Source organism: Chiloscyllium punctatum, chromosome 32 (assembly GCF_047496795.1).
Source record: "Chiloscyllium punctatum isolate Juve2018m chromosome 32, sChiPun1.3, whole genome shotgun sequence".
Taxonomy (NCBI): domain Eukaryota; kingdom Metazoa; phylum Chordata; class Chondrichthyes; order Orectolobiformes; family Hemiscylliidae; genus Chiloscyllium; species Chiloscyllium punctatum.
Genome location: NC_092770.1, coordinates 67,049,566 through 67,070,594, shown reverse-complemented (window position 1 = coordinate 67,070,594; position 21,029 = coordinate 67,049,566). Strand labels below are relative to the sequence as shown.

At 41.2% G+C, this 21,029-nt stretch overlaps 1 protein-coding gene across 6 annotated transcripts in view; it reads right to left on the bottom strand.

Annotated features, from left to right (window-relative positions):
* pphln1 (periphilin 1) overlaps positions 1-21,029 on the bottom strand; it is a 150,496-nt gene that overhangs the window by 39,110 nt on the left and 90,357 nt on the right. For all 6 annotated transcript variants that reach the window (XM_072552595.1, XM_072552596.1, XM_072552598.1 and 3 more), the window contains one exon: positions 2,217-2,299. In XM_072552595.1, coding sequence (XP_072408696.1) covers positions 2,217-2,299 — 83 coding nt within the window. The remainder of the gene's footprint in view (positions 1-2,216; positions 2,300-21,029) is intronic.

Below are 21,029 nucleotides of genomic sequence, written 5' to 3'. Positions count from 1 at the left end.
ATGCCTTATTTCTCAATAGGAGGTCATGTTTAGGTTCTCTATTAAGAGTATCTGCATATTGATTGAGAAAGTATTCTTGAACATACAGGATGAGAAGGCAGGACCTTCATGGTGACTTCACCCAACACAGGAACTGTCCTGCTGGCGTCACTTTGCATTGCAAACCAACCTCTCCCTCGGACATGGCCTAAAATTTCCCAGCTCTTTTCAGTTCGAAAGAATAACCATGTTGGACTGGAAAAGTGGTTTTTCTCTCTCTACAGGTGCTGCCAGTCCTACGGCCAGACATTCTCCAGCAGTTTTTGTTTTTAATTTAGGTAAACTGTATGTTGGCTTTCATCACAAGGGAATGAGAGTACACTTGAGAAATCTCCTACAGTACTGTGAACAGTGTTGCTCCCCTTTTTTACAGAGTGATATACTTGCCAAAGAGAGAGAGTGCAACAAAGGTCTACTAGATTACTCCCTGGCATGGCAGGCTTGTTTTATGAAGAGAAATGGAGGAGAATGGGTCTGTATTCCCAAGTGTTTCAGAGAGTGAGGGGTGAACTCAGTGAAACTTGCAAAGTTACATGGCATGGCAGGGTGGAAGCAGATATAACGTTTCCCTTTGGGGCCGTGAATCTAAATAAGGTGACATAATCTCAGAGTAAGGGATAGGATGTTTAAATCTAAGATAAGGAGAAATGACTTCACTTAGAGGGTGGTCTTCTTTTAGCATTCTCTACTGTAGAAAGCTATGGAAGATCAATCACTGAGCATGTCCAAGACAGAAACTATTAGATTTCTGGAGACTTATGGCGTTAAGGAATATGGGGATAGCACAGGAAAGCCGCATAAAGGAAATGATCATCTAGGATCTAACTGAATGGTGGAGCAGGCTCAACGGGCTAAAATGGCCCACTCCTGCTGTTTATAAATAAAACACGAAAATAAAAGCAGTGTAGCAGCAGGTTTAATGGTTACATAACATACATATGCTGCTCTTACCTTTATTGTTTCATACAAGCAAACAAAAGACAGACATTCTGCCCTTCAAGTTTGCTCCACCATTCAATGAAATCACAGCTGTTCTGAATTCCACAGTCCTATCTATCTGCAATAACCTGACACCCTTGCCTAAGAAGAATCTATCTCCCCTTACCTTAAAAATATTAATTGAGCTTGTTTCGATCACATTCTCAGGCAGAACAACAAAATCTCGTAACCCTCTGAAAGGAAAATAAATCCCTCGTCTCTGCCCTCAAGGAATGATCCCATAATCTCAAAATAGCGTCCTTTAGTTGTGGACTCCATGTCGACCTTGTCAAGGTCAATCGCGATACTGAATCGCAATTTGTATCTCAGCAAATGTTTGCAACATACTAAAATTAAATCTCAAATTACAAAAGGGATTGCTTTGATGGTTTTGCTTGATACTTTAGGCTTTAATCGACAATGCTGTTATCACTGCCGTTCTATATGACATTACAATGGAGATTATCTGGGCTTTGCAGAATTTCTCCCAGTGGAGTCCCGACAGGAAATTTAAAACTCAAATGGGAAGAAAGGCGAACAAACTTCAAAATGCTGACTGAAGACATTTCAACCAGCACTGCAATCATGATCATGCACTATTAGCCCTGATGGCCTAATACTACATCTAAATAATGGCTTCTGAAGCAGATGCTCTTTTCACATCTTAAAGACGACATGTGACACCAAGATAATTTTTAAGGATACTCTGAAGGTATCATTGAGCAGGGGACAAACTGATACCAGTGGGTGAGAGGACGATACCATAAATCATGTCATGTAGTGGCACCTCAATAACAGGCTCCTATATAGTCAGACATTTCTCTGCAGGGTAGAAACTAAAACATAAAGAAAGACAACAGAATTTGCCCTCCAGAATCTCCTTTCTCAGGAGAACTTTTGTCATTTGCACCCAAAGACTTGTGGGTTCAGGATTGGCCTGTTGAGTCCGAGGACACAAAATATGAAGCCTGGCAGATCTAATCCTCATTTCAAGAGAGCGATGATGATTATTGCTACTATTTCAAGACTTAGACATTGAAATAGATTTCTTGTGAAATAGCTGTGATAGTAATTGCAAAATTAGTTTGATAAGTAACTATATGGGTGCTGGTTAGTTTGCATGGAATAAATTATCTGATGGCTCTCCCATAAACCACATTGCAACAATTAAAAGAAGACAAACATTAAAGTCTGCATACCTTTGAAGTAGCTGGTGGGACTGAACTAGATGGAGAGGCATCTCTTGAGGGGGTCAAAGAAGAAACAGAAGATCTTTCTCTATCTGTGAATAGAAAATCAACATAAGATAAATATTTAATTCCAGATTATATCTTTCAAAATAAACTTCAGATATCTTGCGTTTAAAAGTTCATTTCTCCCCCTAAAGATTGTTCATTGCCTTAACGTAGGTGTCTGCCATATGTAACTTTGATTCAATTGCCTGGATTTGTCACTGGCCAGACAATGGTTGTTTCAGTAGATAGGAAGTGCACATTGTAGCAGGTTCCAAACGAATTGCCTGGGAAACTGAATTTTCTGCTGGACAATTCCTCTATGCCTGGATCTCCCCAAAGTTCTATTTAAACTGGAGACTCTGGAGTGTTCTGAAGAAATTAAGCAAAGTAGTTACTCAGGGAAGGTTCGACTATTAAATATATGGTTGAACTGCTGAATACCTATACAACTGGCCCTTTACTTAGGTCACACATCCCTAACTACACCTCCCCAAACCTCCCAGTAGCCGAACACCACATTTACTTATAGATTGGCAGCAGCTGTCAAAGTGGCCATCAGAATCTGTACACTTCAGAAAATGGCAACTGACTATGGAAAAGGACTTGGTTTGCCTTCCTCTGACAATTGTATGCTATAAAAGAACTCAAATGCAGAATTCCCTCCTTTTTGTAAAAAAGGAGTGGCAATTTAGGTAAGATCACTAACCCTTGGAAATTCCAGCCCAATTTCTAATCGTTTGTAGATAAGGCAAAACTCATGCAGGTTATGTGAATTTAGTAGTTGTGATGGTCATTGCCAGCATTTGCTATCATAACTCTAGCCATCATAACTTTGTTAAGTGCGTACAAGAAACTTTTCTGATTCAGTATGTGGATGGACCTATTAGAGAAGGTGCAAAACTTGATCTACTCTTGGGAAGTAAGGCAGGGCAGGTGACTGAGGTGTCAGTGGGGGAGCACTTTGGGGCCAGCAACCATAATTCTATGAGTTTTAAAATCGTGATGGAAAAAGATAGACCAGATCTAAAAGTTGACGTTCTAAATTGGAGAAAGGCCGATTTTGACTGTATTAGGCAAGAATTTTCAAAAGCTGATTGGAGGCAAATGTTTGCAGGTAAAGGGAGGGCTGGAAAATGGGAAGCCTTCAGAAATGAGATAACAAGAATCCAGAGAAAGTGTATTCCTGTCAGGGTAAAAGGGAAGGCTGGTAGGTATAGGGAATGCTGGATGACTAAAGAAATTGAGGGTTTGGTTAAGAAAAAGAAGAAAGCATATGTCAGGTATAGACAGGATAGATCGAGTGAATCCTTAGAAGAGTATAAAGGCAGTAGGAATATACTTAAGGGGGAAATCAGGAGGGCAAAAAGGGGACAGGAGATAGCTTTGGCAAATAGAATTAAGGAGAATCCAAAGGGTTTTTACAAATATATTAAGGACAAAAGGGTAACTAGGGAGAAAATAGGGCCCCTCAAAGATCAGCAAGGCGGCCTTTGTGTGGAGCCACAGAAAATGGGGGAGATACTAAATGAATATTTTGCATCAGTATTTACTGTGGAAAAGGATATGGAAGATATAGACTGTAGGGAAATAGATGATGACATCTTGCAAAATGTCCATATTACAGAGGAGGAAGTGCTGGATGTCTTGAAACTGGTAAAGGTGGATAAATTCCCAGGACCTGACCAGGTGTATCCTAGAACTCTGTGGGAAGCTAGAGAAGCGATTGCTGGGCCTCTTACTGAGATATTTGCATCATCGATAGTCACAGGTGAGGTGCCGGAAGACTGGAGGTTGGCAAATGTGGTGCCACTGTTTAAGGAGGATGGTAAGGACAAGGCAGGGAACTATAGACCGGTGGGCCTGACCTCGGTGGTGGGCAAGTTGTTGGAGGGAAACCTGAGGGACAGGACGTACTTGTATTTGGAAAGGCAAGGACTGATTCAGGATAGTCAACATGGCTTTGTTTGTGGGAAATCATGTCTCACAAACTTGATTGAGTTGTTTGAAGAAGTAACAAAGAGAACTGATGAGGGCAGAGCGGTAGACGTGATCTATATGGACTTCAGTAAGGCGTTCAACAAGGTTGCCCATGGGAGACGGATTAGCAAGGTTAAATTTCATGGAATACAGGGACAACTATCCATTTGGATACAGAACTGGCTCAAAGGTAGAAGACAGAGGGTGGTGGTGGTGGAGGGTTGTTTTTCAGACTGGAGGCCTGTGACCAGTGGAGTGCCACAAGGATCGGTGCTGGGTCCTCTACTTTTTGTTATTTACGTAAATGATTTGGATGTGAGCATAAGAGGTACAGTTAGTAAGTTTGTAGTTGACACCAAAATTGGAGGTGTAGTAGACAGCGAAGAGGGTTACCTCAGATTACAAATGGATCTTGACCAGATAGGCCAATGGGCTGAGAAGTGGCAGATAGGAGTTTCATTCAAATAAATGCGAGGTGCTGCATTTTGGGAAAGCAAATGTTAGCAGGACTTATACACTTAATGGTAAGGTCCTAGGGAGTGTTGCTGAACAAAGAGAACTTGGAGTGCAGGTTCATAGTCCTTGAAAGTGGAGTCACAGGTAGATAGGATAGTGAAAGCGGCGTTTGGTATGCTTTCCTTTATGGGTCAGAGTATTGAGTACAGGAGTTGGGAGGTCATATTGCGGCTGTACAGGACATTGGTTAGGCCACTGTTGAAATCTTGCATGCAATTCTGGTCTCCTTTCCATCGGAAAGATGTTGTGCAACTTGAAAGGGTTCAGAAAAGATTTACAAGGATGTTGCCAGGGTTGGAGGATTTGAGCTATAGGGAGAGGCTGAATAGGTTGCGGCTGTCTTTCCTGGAGCATCGGAGGCTGAGGGGTGATCTTATAGAGGTTTACAAAATTATGAGAGGCATGGATAGGGTAAATAGGCAGAGTCTTTTCTCTGGGGTTGGGGAGTCCAGAACTAGAGGGCATAGGTTTAGGGTGAGAGGGGAAAGATATAAAAGAGACCCAAGGGGCAACTTTTTCACACAGAGGATGGTACGTGCATGGAATGAGCTGCCAGAGGAAGTGGCGGAGGCTGGTACAATTGAAACATTTAAGAGGCATTTGGATGGGTATATGAATAGAAAGGATTTGGAGGGATATGGGCTGGGTGCTGGCAGGTGGGACTAGAGTGAGTTGGGATATCTGGTCGCATGGACAGAAGGGTCTGATCCCATGCTGTACATCTCTATCACTCTAAGTGACAACTTTGGAAGTCTACAGAATAATAGACATCTAGAACAGCACCTGCACTGTTGTGGCTTCCACTTGCCTCACTTCATAGCCTGAATGCAATCTCAAAATTATTCGAAATTATTCTCTGATTTAACAAAATATTCCACTTTGACATTACAAGTGTCACTGTAAATACTACTAAAAACATTATAATTGGTGAATGAGGTCAATTAGATTTCATATTGTGTACTATATTCAAAACAGCGGTCAAATGGATTTGCTTTTTGGAGGCTGCTCTTGAAAAATTCTTGACTGCACCCTCTTGAATTTCAAAGGCACCTTCTTTTAAATGTCAAGAGCTTCATTTTCCTTCTCACCAACTCCTGCAGAGGTGATACATAGAGTAGCAATACGTTCTATATTTGTTCAAAGTTTGTGAGAAGATTTGTAGCTCGGGTGCTCGCTGAGCTGGGAATTTGCGTTGCAGACGTTTCGTCCCCTGTCTAGGTGACATCCTCAGTGCTTGGGAGCCTCCTGTGAAGCGCTTCTGTGTTGTTTCCTCCGGCATTTATAGTGGTTTGTCTCTGCCGCTTCTGGTTGTCAGTTCCAGCTGTCCGCTTCAGTGGCCGGTATAATGGGTCCAGGTCGGTGTGTTTGTTGATAGAATCCATGGATGAGTGCCATGCCTCTCGGAATTCCCTAGCTGTTCTCTGTTTGGCTTGTCCTATAATAGTAGTGTTGTCCCAGTCGAACTCATGTTGCCTGTCATCTGAGTGCGTGGCTACTAAGGATAGCTGGTCGTGTCGTTTTGTGGCTAGTTGGTGTTCATGGATACGGATCGTTAGCTGTCTTCCTGTTTGTCCAATGTAGTGTTTTGTGCAGTCCTTGCATGGAAGTTTGTACACTACGTTGGTTTTGCTCATGCTGGATATCAGGTCCTTTGTCCTGGTGAGTTTTTGCCTGAGAGTGGCTGTTGGTTTGTGTGCTGTTATGAGTCCTGGTGGTTGTAGTAGTCTGGCTGTCAGTTCAATTCTACAATGTATTCGCCAAAAACGGATACCCCCGCAATTTCATCAACAGATGCCCAAGGGCAAGATAGCGGAATGAGGACATGCCACAACCCAAAGGACTAGACATGTTACCATACATCAAGAACATCTTCTATATTTGTGCTGGGATATGGACTCACCATAGGAGCAGAATTAGAATAATTCATCAGAGTCTTAATAATCATCACCGTTCATTAAACTTAAAGCCACAACACACAAAGAAGCATTAATTTTCTACACACCACAGTAATTCAGTGGGCAAAAGCCAACTATCACAAGGAATAAGAGTCTTTCAGAATAACTTACTCACACTTCTACAGACAAAGAGTCATCACCCTAAATATGCTTTCTGTTTAGGTTACAACTACATAGTTGCATGCTTATCTATAAACTGCATGAATTCATGTAAAACTCCGTTATCGCACTTTTTAGATTAGAATCAATCTAAACATGGCATAGACAGAGAACATGGGGGCCAACACCTTCAACATATTGTCTTGCTAACCCGAGAATGCAACTTTTTAAAAAAAGGTTTTGTGATTTACGCATGGAAGAAGTGAAACTATCACGGTATTCTAACAGATGAAAGGCTTGACAGACAATCAATTTTTCAATGCATAATTTCAGTTACATCACACTGTAAATTTTTGCTATAAATCCTGTGTGTTAGGATTGAGCCCTCCACTACCATCTGATGAAGGAGCGACGCTCCGAAAGCTAGTGTGCTTCCAATTAAACCTGTTGGACTATAACCTGGTGTTGTGTAATTTTTAACTTTGTACACCCCAGTTCAACACCGGCATCTCCAAACCATATCTATAACCAGTTACTCAAGCCATTCTAGCAAATCATCACATGCCAGATGTTTTGAGATGCAAGTGCAAATCTTAATTAAATAAAAATGATTAATATTAACTTTGCCCCAATTGACAAAGCATTAGTTAAAGAAGAGGATCCAAGCAAAGATAGTTATTATCAAACAGAACAGACAAATTACCAGGACAGAAGATAATTTATCATTTCTCTGGAATATCATACCTCTCATTTACACAAATATTTCAGTCAAGCTAACATAAAGGAATAGTAGACAAGATGTTTAGCTCAGTCAATTCTGAACAAAGAGAACCACTGAAACACCTTATGTAGGAGATGGTGCTAATGAACTATCTACTACAAAATACAATAGATTTTAACCAGGTCATCAAAACCTCTCTCATTATTTGAGCCACTCCGTTTCCACCACAAGACTGAAACTGCTGGTTCGTTTGAATCACCTCTAATCACACAGTATTTGTCATCTTTCCCTAAACTGCTTGTGACACCAGAAAAGAACACAGAAAGGAGCCCCAGGTTTAACTCTCTGATCTCAATCTCTCTGAAAATTCTTATGCCTGGAAAGAATCCTGTATTTTCATCTGCGAGAAACCAATTCCCAGTTTAGAGCTGCTAAATCTTTTCCTGAAACTTGACAATATTGCAGCTCCTGCTAAAGGGACTTCTTTGTAGGCCAACTGAAAGGTTCTTCAATGGACATGGACTTTCTGAACTCTCTAACATACATAAACTGTTTTTTGATTTTAAGTGACTTCCCTCAACTTATTCCTTCTTCCTTGAATGCGCATCTTGTGTGTTGTGAATCAATGAATTCTATTTTGTTTTTACCTAAAGGAATTTGGATTAATTTAAAATTGAATTGCACAAACAGGTTTTAGGGAAACACACCATTGCCTTTTTTTAAAATGGTAAATGAAAATAAGAGAATAAATTAAAACCCATTTTGGTTCTATGCAGAAAGGGAAAACAGTGAAAATAATTCAGCTCCCCTTCTTCTCCATGACACAGTTAATTAGACTTAAAACTCAATACAAAGGACCATATTTTAGAAACCAGGCCTGTTTGTTACATTTTCAATAGTTCAATGAAGTAATCATCCTTGGAGTTCTGTGGTTATTTGAAATTAAGTTTCTTGGTTTGTAGGAAGATTAAGGGAAATGTGAATTATAAAAACAATAATTTTCAGAAAGCTGCAAAACGTCATAAAAGTGTCTCATCTTTTACTGCAAAAGAACAATATTGATTTTTTTAAAAAATCATCTGGTTAAAGCAATGACCAACTGAACCGTGAGGAGCTGAAAGATTAAAGATTCAGTTGTCCAGTATGACTCAGTTCACTGATCTCAGTCTTGTTAGACGAAGAACTACTACAATTGACCTTCATGCCGCTGGGAAAAGGGAACAAAACAGGCCAAAATGCTCAATGCTGAGCACTTCACTGTACCTCCATACCTGAAACATGCTCAAATGGATATGAACTTAAGACAAGACATGAATAACACTCCAAAATCAGGTAGTCTGACACAGTGAGCATTTAGTTTATGTCTTTATTGCAAAAGTTGCTCTGTGCTCCTCAGATGGAGTTGTAGAACATGGACGTGAAACAAGGGATGGAGAAAACAAAAGTACCCAAAAAGTTGTTTTTTGGAGTTTCTAATGGAAAGAAACAGTTGAAAGTATAGGGGTTTAGGAAGAAAGTTTTAATGATCAGAATCCAGATTGATAAAGGCTTTCCTGCCAGTAGTACAAAGGAGCTTGGAACCTTACAAGTTTGGAATGATCAGGGGAAGGAAAGGATAAAGAGCTGAAGGAGATTGTAAGAACGAGGTGCAAATTTCTTAATTTAAAGACAATGGTGCTTTAAACAGAAAGCTAAAGGACAAGAGCAAAGAGAGAGTATTGAACAGGGTTAAGTGTTCTGGACAGATTGGGGTTTTTGAAGCAGAGGAGGCCAGCAAAGATTGTTAGAATAATTGAGTCTAGCAATGGAGAAGACATGCATGAGTAGCAGGGGAGACTGACCAAGATAAAAAAAAAATTTATACAACTTAACAATAATCCTCAATCCTTTTTTAACATAAACAGAATTGCCCAACATGCTATGTGTACCATCTTACCCCTTTTTAACCTTAATTAAACTAGAGATGGAGAATTCGCCTGCTTGTATGATTTATAAGGCCAAATAAATACATTACCGTGAAAATAAAGTAAATCTTGTAAAATACTCTCAAAATAGGCATCTTACAATATTGGCAATGTTCCTGTTATTTTCTTTCTGAAATCAATGTTACACAGTAAATTGAGAAAAATACTCAAAAGGCAATATTTATATTTTATGACCACTGCACCAAGACAGACTTCTTACAAATTGTCTTTTAAAAACTAAATTACTATCAACCTTTCTGAAAAGTATCACTGAGGCTTTGAAGACTTTATTTGCAGCAGTTTTCACAGTAGAGGATATTAATTGCAATCTAACAATACCAAATCATGGGGCAAAAAAATGGGGGTGGGGGGGAAATAAATACAATAACTATTCCCAGAAAAATATACAAAAGGACACTACTGGGGCTAAAGACTGAGAAGTCCCCTGGACCTGATCTGTTGTATTTCAGGATGCTAAAGGAAGTACTTACAGAGATAGTGGACGTAAAGGTAGCAATCTTCCAAGATTTTTTTTAAGATTCTGGAATAGTCCCAGACAATTGGAAAACTGCCAATATAACCCTTATTCAAAAAGGGAGGGAGAGAAAGAAACGCAGGTAACTATAGTCCAGTTAGCTCAATATTGCCATTGGAAGAACGCTAGCATTTATTACAAAGGATGTAATATCACAGTATATAGAAATGCATAATATAATCAAACAAACTTAGCATAACTTCACGAAGAGGAAATCATACCTGATAAAACTTCGGAAGTGTCTGACCTGGTAACAAGTAGGATAGATAAAAGGGAAAACAATGGATGTAATACATTTGGAAGATGGTTGATTAAGGTACTACATATAAGACCACTTAATATGAGCCCATGGTATTGGAGTAGCAATATTAGCTTGGATAGAGGATTGGTTAATTAATAGAAGGCAGAGTATGGATAAAGGAGGCATTTTCAAATGGCAACCTACAATTAGTGGAGTGTCACAGGGATCAGAGTTGGGGTCATAATTAGCAACTATAGTGACTTGAATGACAGGATGACACCATCACCAAGTTTGCAGGCGTCAGACAATAGGTGACAACAACAAAAAAAATGTCTACAGGGATATAGACAGACACTTGGCAGCTGGAATATAGTGTAGAAAATGGGAGATTATGCATTTTGGCAGACAAAACAGAGAAACTGTAGCACTGAGAAATTTGCAAGTCCTTGTGCATAAATCAGAAAAAAAGTTAGCAAAGAAGCCCAGAGGATAATAAGAAAGACAACTGGAATTTTGGCCATTACTTAAGAGGGGGTAGAGTATAAAAAAATGGACTTCTAGCTGAAACTATACAAGATACTAATCAGAGCATATCTGAAGTATTGTGTCCCTGCTCTTAGGAAGGATAACAGACATTGGAGGCAGTCCAAAGAAGGTTCATTCGGTTGATCCTAGATATGGGAGGGATTTATTTATGATGAGAGGTTGAGTAGGTTGGGCCTGTACTCAGTGAAGTTTAGAAGAAAAAGGGAAGACTTTACAGAAACATAAGATTCTGAGGGATTTGACAGGGTTGGTACGAAGATGTTGTTTCCTCTTTTGGGAGGATCTAGTTCCAGAGGGGCATAATCTCAGAGAAGCGAAGGGGTCACCCATTTGAGACAACTATTTTCATGACAGTAGAGGCAGACAGCATTAAACAGATCCTTCAGGCCAACTTGCCCATACTGACCAGATGTCCCTATCTAATTTAGTCCCATTTGCCAGCATTTGGCCCATACACCTCTAAACCCTTCCTATTCATGTACCCATCCAGATGCCTTTTCGATGTTGCAATTGTATCCAGCTCCAGTAATTCCTTTGGCAGCTCATTGCATAAACGCACCAGCCTCTGCATGAAAAAGTTGCCCCTCAGGTCCTTTTTAAAAACTTTCCCCTCTCACCTTAAACCTATGCCCTCTAGTTTTGGATTCCCCCATCCTAGGAAAACAGACCTTGGCTATTCACCCTCTCAATGCCCTAAATGATCCTAGAAACCTAAACTCACCCCTTAGCTTCCAAACTCACTAAATCTATGGAATTCTTTATCATGGAGAGCTGTCAAGAGTGGGTTGTCTAGATGATTATCAGATCTCCCATGATCTTTTTGAATGATGGAGCAGATTTGATGGGTCAAATGGCCTACTTCTGCTCTTATATCTTATGGTGTTGCAAGCTTTTACAACACGGGCGGCCTGGTGGCTAGCATTGCTCCCTCACAATCCAGGCACCCGGGTTCGATTCCAGCCTCAGGCGACTGTCTGGGTGGAGTGTGCACATTCTCCTCATATCTATGTGGGTTTCTTCTGGGTGCTCAGGTTTCCTCCCACAATCCAAAGATGTGCAGGTTAGGTGAATTGGCGTAGTTAAATTGCCCATAGTGCTCAAGGATGGTGTTGGTTAGGTGCATTAGTCAGGGGTAAATATAGGATAATAGAGTAGGGGAATGGGTCTGGGTGGGTTACTCTTTGAAGGGTCAAATGGCCTGTCCCTACACTATTGGGATTCTAAGATTCTATCCTATGATCCATGTTAAAATAAAAGCATGCGCCTTCCAAAAATGATTTATATCCCCAAACACAAGGGCCGGTTTAAGGGAAAGTGAACTTTAGGACAACAGGGAAACTTTTGCAAGCAACACTTTGGAACAGTCTGCAGGGAATATTCTTTCTGCCTTTAGGGACTGAAATCTCTCATTTTATTCATTGTCCGAAACAGCATTCAGGAAGCAACACTAAAAATAAAATGTAAATATCCTACTTCAACTATTTACAGTCAGCATTAATGAAGTATGATTATTAAGTTAACAAGAACAACAAAAAAAATTCAACCAGAGCAATAAGTTTATGAAATCTCAATAGAACATAGCAGCTGCAGTGCTTTGTTGGACAGTTTTTCCTTCCCCAATACAGAAGAACCTCGATTACTGGGGAGTATTTTGCTCAGATAATCGAACGTTTGGATAACACAGTTTAGCCAAGCACTGGTACCTTGCGATCTTGACTGGATAATCTAAAATTCAGATAACCGATGTTTAAATAATCGAGGTTCCTCTGTATACAACTCAACATTACTAGGGTACCAAAATAGCCTCTTGCAGGTAAAATTTAGCTACAAGACTCTAACTCACGACCAGTCATCTGTAAGACTAGCGTGCTAACTATTGAACTATGGAGCCTGAAATCAGTGATAATTATCCTGATTGCCGATACAAACACCAACTATATATTCTAGATTTTTATGAACTGTATTTCAATCCTACTGTCTGCTATGTAATTGAGCCCATGCCACCACAGAATTAGCTGGTTCCTCGGCATTACTAGTGCAATGACATAACCACTACCCAATCAATGCCCCACTAAAATAAAACTGGAATTAAGCGTTTCTTTTGGGCAGCATGGTGACTCAGTGATTAACATTGCCACCTCACAGTGCCAGGGTCCTGGGTTTGATTTCATCCTAGGGCAACTGTCATCATGGACTTTGCACATTCTTTCAGTGTCTGCGTGGGCTTCCTTCGGTACTCTGGTTTCCTCCCTCAGTCCAAAACAAAATGTGGATATTAGGTGGATTTGTCAAGCTACATTGTCCAGGGATGTTCAGGTTAGGTGGTTTAGCCACAGGATATGTGGGATTACAGGGATAAAATAGGAGGGGGGTGGGTTCGGGTGGATCTGGATGGGGTACTCTTCTGAGGGTCGCTGTGGATTCGATGGCCCTCCTCCCACAGGTCGGGATTCTATGAAGATCAAAGTTATGAAATAAAAATCAATAAGAAACAAAATGTATGGGCCAACAGTCTAAATGTCTGTACATAATATCTGTCGTTCAATGACTATTAAATATCTTGGGGCAGGACATTCAAAAACAAGAAAGAATCATACAAGTGCTTATTTTTTGTGTGACATGAAAGGACTAGTGAACATGTACCTACATAAATACACGCACTATGCGAAAAAAGAATAAATGTTTCAGACATACAGCATCCATACTGTATTTAGTGCAAAGAAACTGTAGCATATTGATATTCTAGATGCAGATATTATAATCATGGACTGGTACATTAAAAGGAAAATGCCAATGAAATTAATTAAAACACAAAGTTACAATGCATCAGAAACAAACTTGTATAACTTGAATAGCATGATGGAGATTTATTACATTGTAAGCATTAAGAGGATCAGTTTTATTTGCCACAAACTATGAGATTTTATATATAAAAGACTCACGTGTACAGAATTTATAATAGAACTTGAAAAGTAGAAGTTTAAGAAACAATATTGGAGGCCTCCAGCACAACAGTGACAGCTGAATTCAGAGAAGGGATCCTGTTCCGCAGTTTGAATCTTAATACCGAATGACAGATTTTACTGTATCATACTTTAATTAAAACGTTTTCAATGTGCATACCATATTGACTTGAAACTTAAATGAACTATTTCTGTACCAATTCCTCAAACTAATTCACAACATTTGTCACAATCCTCCCTGCCAAAGGCTCCCCACCCTCACCATACATGCAGCTTTAAATAAAGTAGTTTTAAAAGTTTGTACAACTTTGCCTGTTAGAGATTGCATGCCAAATTATACATAACAGAAACAAAGGTGTGACTGGGTTAAACTCTGTTTCGTATTCAAGAGTTTTGTGTATTATGGTCTTAACTAAAAAGAACTACTCATTAATTCCCTCCTGGTTAAAACAAAAGCACAAATATTAAATGTACTAATAGCTTGCTCTTTTGAAAGCTTGGAGCATTCCATAAAAAAAAAGGAGAACTCTGCAGTTTTGATGCCTTCCAAGAGCTCATGGGAAGCAGAGCTTTAGACGTCGTCAGTGTCTGTGGCAGAGACAATAGAGCTGCCAATCTTCCTGCTCGAGATTGCTACCCAGTGGCATAGGAAGCAAAATGCAGCTCCATGTACATCAAGTTTTGTCAGTATTGAGAAGGGCTATGATACTTTCCAAGGTCTAATTATTTGTTTACGTTTACTGTCCAAGCTTATGTATACATATATACCGTGGTATAATTGATAAGTGTGTTATACCACCATGGGACGACATGGTGGCTCAGTGGTTAGCACTGCGGCCTCACATCACCAGGGACCAAGGTTCAATTCCAGCCTTGGGCAACTGTCCATGTGGAAAAGGCAAATTATCCCTGTGTCTGTGTGGGTTTCCTCTGGGTGCTCCGGTTTCCTCCCACAGTCCAAAAATGTGCAGGTTTGGGGAATTGGCTATATTAAATTGCCCATAGTGTCTGGGGATGTGTTGACTAGGTGCATTAGTCAGGGTAAATATAGGGAAGGGGGATGGGTCGCGGTGGGTTACTCTTTAGAGGGTCGGTATGGACTTGTTGGGCGAAAGGGCCTGTTTCCACACTGTAGGGATTCTATACAGATGGACATTTATGCATTGTACTAGAAGGATGTCAACATTTATATCTGATTCATTTGTTGTGGGATTATTTAGCCCTATTTACTGTATAATAAATTGTTCTTTCTGTGATCTCTTTTGGCAATGTTACTATATGACTCATCTATTATGTTCACAGTGTATACTCGATGAATGGGCATGAAAGAGACATGAGTTGGCATTGAGTTTATGACAGGCCTAGGGGTCTGGCTGGAGGGACATGAGTTTGTTCAGACTGTATTGAGATGATATGTGAGGATGGAAGATGAGAATGCATGAGAGGAAATGCAAGAGCAGCTCAGTCGAGACACCAAATTTTCAAAAATCGAAAATAGGACATAATGAAAGGCCTGAACATGTCGGGCAGCATAATAATGCACACTGTGGGATACCAAAAACAGGAATCTGCTGAAAGGACAGTTGAAGGTTAAAAAGTCATAGAATGTTACACCATAGTACAGGCCCTTTGGCATTGATGTTACGTCGACCTGTGAAATCAATCTGAAGCCCATCTAACCTACACTATTCCATTCTCGTCCATATGCCTATCCAATGACCATTTAAATGCCCTTAATGTTGGTGAGTCTACTACTGTTGCAGGCAGTGAGTAAAGAAACTACCTCTGACATCTGTCCTATATCTATCACCCCTCAATTTAAAGCTACTTCTCCTCTTGCTAGCCAGCGGCATCCAAGGAAAAAGACTTTCACTGTCCACCCTATGTAACCCTCATCTTGTATGTCTCAATTAAGTAGTCTCTCAACCGTCTAACGAAAACAGCCTCGAGTCCCTCAGCCTTTCCTCGTAAGACCTTTCCTCCACAACAGGCAACATCCGAGTAAATCTCCTCTGAACCCTTTCCAAAGCTTCCAGATCCTTCCTATAATACAGTGACTAGAATTGTACGCAATGCTCAGTGTGGCTGCGCCAGACTTTTGTACAGCTGCAGAATGACCTTATGATTCCAAAACTCAATATCTCTACCAATAAAAGCTAACACACTGTATGCCGCCTTAACAACCCTATCAACCTGAGTGGCAACTTTCAAGGATCTATGTAACTGGACACTGATCTCCCTGCTCATCTACACTACCAAGTATTTTACTATTCGCCCAGTAATCTGCATTCCTGTTGCTCCTTCCAAAGTGAATCTACTCATGCTTTGCTGTATTAAACTCCATTTGCCACCTCTCAGCCCAGCTCTGCAGCTTATCTATGTCCCTCTGTAACCGACATCTAGGTTGTAGGTTACTCTCCACAACTCTACCGATCGTAGTGTCATCTGCAAATTTACTAACCCATCCTTTTATGCCCTCATCCAGGTCATTTATAAAAATGACAAACAACAGTGGACCCAAAACCTTGCAGAACACCACTAGTAAGTGAACTCCAGGTGGTGAACCTCTATCATCTTTCAGCTAGCCAATTTCTGGTCCAAACTGCTAAATCACCCTCAATCCCATGCCTCTGTATTTCATGCAATAGCCTAAAGTGGGGAATCTTATCAAATGCCTTACTCAAATCCATATACACCACATCAACTTTACCCTCATCCACCTGTTTTGTCACCTTCTCAAAGAACTCAGTAAGGTTTGTGAGACAGGACCTCCCCTTCACAAAACAGTGTTGACTATCCCTAATCAATTTATTCATCTCTGGTGGATTATTAATCCTATCTCTTATAACCCTTTCCAACACTTTTCCCACAACCAAAAATAAGGCCCACGGGTCTATAATTTCGAGGGTTGCCTCTACTCCCCTTCTTGAACAAGGGAACAACATTTGCTATCCTCCAGTCTTCTGGCACTATTCCTGGAGACAATGACGACATAAACATCAAAGCCAAAGGTTCAGCAATCTTCTCCCTGGCTTCCCAGAGAATCCTAGGATAAATCCCATCTGGCTCCAGGGGACTTATCTATTTTAACACTTTTCAGAATAGCTAGCACCGCTGCCTTTGGAACCCCAATCCCATCTAGTCTAGCATCCTGTATCGCCGTATTCTCCTCGACCACATTGTCTTTTTTCTGCGTGAGTACTAACGAAAAGTATTCATTTTGTGCTTCCCCATCTCCTCTGACTCCACGCACAGCTTCCCACTACTATCCTTGATTGGCCCTAATCTTACTTTAGTCATTCTAATATTCCTGATATACCTATAGAAAGCCTTAAGATTTTTCTTGATCCTATCTGCTAATGACTTTTCATGTCCCCTCCTGGCTCTTCTTAGCTCTTTCTTTAGGTCTTTCCTGGCTAACCCATAACTCAAAACTCCTTAATTGAGCCATCACATCTCATTCTAACATAAACCTCCTTCTTCCTCTTGACAAGAGATTCAAACCACATATCCAGTGGTAGCTGATCTTTGAATAAACTCCACATTTCAATTGTGCCCGTCCCCTGCAGTTTCCTTCCCCATCCTATGCATCCTAAATCTTGAATTGTAATTGCCTTTCCCCGGCTATTACTCTTGCCATGTGGTATATACCTATCCCTTTCCATCACTAAATTAAACATAACCAATTTGTGGACACTATCTCCAAAGTGCTCATCTACCTCCAAAATCTAACACTTGGCTGGGTTCATTATAGAGTCATACAGATGTACAGCATGGAAACAGATCCTTCGGTCCAACTCCATGCTGACCAGATATCCCAACCCAATCTAGTCCCACCTGCCAGCACCTGGCCCATATTCCTCCAAACCCTTCCTATTCATATACCCAACCAAATACCTCTTAAATGTTGCAATTGTACCAACCCCCACCACATCCTCTGGCAGCTCATTCCATACACGTACCACCCTCTGCGTGAAAAAGTTGTCCCTTAGGTCTCTTTTATATCTTTCCCCTCTCACCCTAAACCTATGCCCTCTCGTTCTGGACTCCCCAACCCCAGGGAAAAGACTTTGCCTATTTATCCTATCCATGCCCCTCAATTTTGTAAACCTCTAAGGTCACCCCTCAGCCTCCGATGCTCCAGGGAAAACAACCTCAGCCTGTTCAGCCTCTCCCTGAAGCGCAGATCCTCCAACCCTGGCAACATCCTTGTAAATCTTTTCTGAACTCTTTCAAGCTTCACAACATCTTTCCGATAGGAAGGAGACCAGAATTGCACGCAATATTCCAACAGGGGCCTAACTAATGTCCTGTACAGCCGCAACATGACCTCCCAACTCCTGTACTCAGGAGGAAAGGAAAGCATACCAAACGCCTTCTTCACTATCCTATCTACCTGCGACTCCACTTTCAAGGAGCAATGAACCTGCACTCCAAGGCTATATGCGGCCTCGCTCCTTGTTGGCCTGTCTGCATACTGTGTCAGGATACCCTCCTGCTCACACTGGACAAAAACTGACCCATCTAAAGTATTTGAACTATAGTATTCCCAGTCAATATTTGGAAAGTCCCCGAGAACAACTACCCTGTCACTCTTGCTCCTATGAAGGATCATCTTTGCTATCCTATCCTCTACATCTCTGGAACTATTTGGAGGCTATAGAAAACTCCCAACAGGGTAACCTCTCCTCTCCTGTTTCTAATCTGAGCCCATATTACCTCAATAGACAAGTCTTCAAAAACATCCTTTCTGCAACCGTAATACTGTCCTTGACTAAGAGTGCCACACCATCCCTTTTTTTACCATTTTCTCTGTTCTTACTGAAACATCTAAATCCCAGAACGTACAATAACCATTCCTATCCCTGCTCGAGGAGAAAGTGAGGACTGCAGACGCTGGAGATCAGAGCGGAAAATGTTTTGCTGGAAAAGCGCAGCAGGTCAGGCAGCATCCAAGGAGCAGGAGAATCGACGTTTCGGGCATGAGCCCTTCTTCAGGAATCCCTGCTCTACCCATGTCTCTGAAATGGCCACAGCATCAAAATCCCAGGTACCAACCCATGCTGCAAGTTCACCCACCTTATTCTGGATGCTCCCGGCATTGAAGTAAACACACTTCAAACCAAATTGTTGTTTGCTGGTTCCTTCCTGCGACCTTGCAACCTTAGTTCTGACCTCACTACTCTCAACCTCCTGTATACTTGAACTGCAATTTCAGTTCCATCCCCTGCTGAATTAGTTTAAACCCACCTGAAGCGCATTAGCAATCCCAACCCCACCCCCAGGATATTGGTGGTATTCTCTGGTTCAGGTGAAGACCGTCCTGTTTGTTGAGGTCCTACCTACTCCAGAAAGATCCCCAATTATCCAGGAATCCAAACCCCCTCCTTCCTGCACCATCCCTGTAACCACGTGTTCAACTCCTCTCTCTCCACCTATTCCTCTCCTCACTAACACGTGGCACAGGCGACAAACCAGAGATGGCAACTCTGATTTAGCTCTAAGCTTCCACCCTAGCTCTCTGAATTTCTGCCTTAAACCCTTATCTCTCTTCCTACCTATGTTGGTAGTGCCTATGTGGACCACAACTTGGGGCTGCTTCCCCTCCACCACTAGGATTCCAAAAACACAGAGACGTCACGAACCCTGGCAACACACCAACTGTGAGTCTCTCCCGTTCCCAAAGAACCTCCTATCTGTCCCCCTAACAATGGAGTCCCCAGTGACTAATGCTCTGCCTCTCTTTCCCCTTTCCTTCTGAGCAATAGGGACAGACACTGTACCAGAGACCTGTGCCCCATTGCTTACCCCAGTAAGTCGTCATCCATTCCCCCCCACCCCACCCCCCCCCCCCCTTAATTCTGCTTCAGTATCCTAAACGGTATACTTGTTACTGAAGAGAACAGCCATAGGGGATCCCTGCACTGCCTGCCGGTTCCCTTTCTTCCCCTGATGGTAATCCATCTACCTTCTTCTTTCACCGGAGGTGTGACTACCTCCCTGTAACTCCTCTGAATAACCCCCTCCGCGTCCTGAATAATCCAAAGCTCATCCAGTTCCAGTTCCCTAACGTGGTATGCCAAGAGCTGGAGTTGGGTGCATTTCCCAGAGTCAACAGGGATACTAGTGGTAATCCTTACCTCCCAGAGTCTTTAGGAGGAACATTCAACTGCCCTGACCTCCATTCCCACTATTGTAAATTCCCAACAAGACTACTGAAAACTAAAAAAAAACAGAACCTAGTCACCTTACCCATCCGGTGCACAGAACCTTTTTGTTTGGTTAGAGGAGGAGGAGGACAGGTGGGATATGCTAGCCGAGTAGTGTTACGGGTAAACAACCGACCAAGTATAAAGCCTCACTTATCCAGCAGTCCTGTGTCTTCTCCTGCTCTGTGTGCACTCCGTCTATATACGAAGTAGGCTTTAATATATTTTAAATTTATCTTCCCGTCGTGCCTCTGGTCTTTGCTGTAGGTGCTCCCACTCTAACTGCCGCTGAGAAAATGAATTTAATATCTCCTGGATTGTGTTCGACTAAGATATCTGATTATTGATAGCAGCAGTTACAAATCAGACTTCTGTTTCAATTCCATTTCTGCTTCATTTGCTTTACAAAAAGAATTTTTTCCATCTTTAGCTTCTACATCCTGAACTCCAATCACTTATTATTGGTGGTCAGGCCTTCAGTTGCCTAAGTTGATAATTTCTTGTTCAGCTAGCTGTATAATTTTCACAAGTTATATTAACCCATGAGAACTCAGGTAGAGCTATAGTGCTGGTTAAACTAATTCTTTTTGCAATGTAATGCATCTTAAATCTTTAAAATTTCCTATTAAACTATGCTCTGTTACTTTACAGATTTAAAATGCATATTTTGAATACTTCAAGAGTATTAGGAGTAAAGTCCAGCTAAGCAGGTATACTTTTCTCCATAATGGTTTTATTTAACCAAGATTGACATGTTGAAGTGCATATACGTTTAATGTTGTTTTGAAGCAGGAGACATTGCTGAGACGATTTAGATTCCACTGCTGACAATTAAAAGTACTGCCTGAACCATAAGAATACAAACGATAGAACAGTGGTACTAATCCCAGCTGGTGACTTTTTAGTACATCAATTTACTAGCTTAATGTAAAGTAAAAATACTGGCACACTTTGTTAGAAAGCATCTGTTTACATCCATAAGGCATCTATTTACTGAGGAAGTTGGTTTGTTGAAACATGTTAATTATACCCAGTCTGCCTGGAATACAAA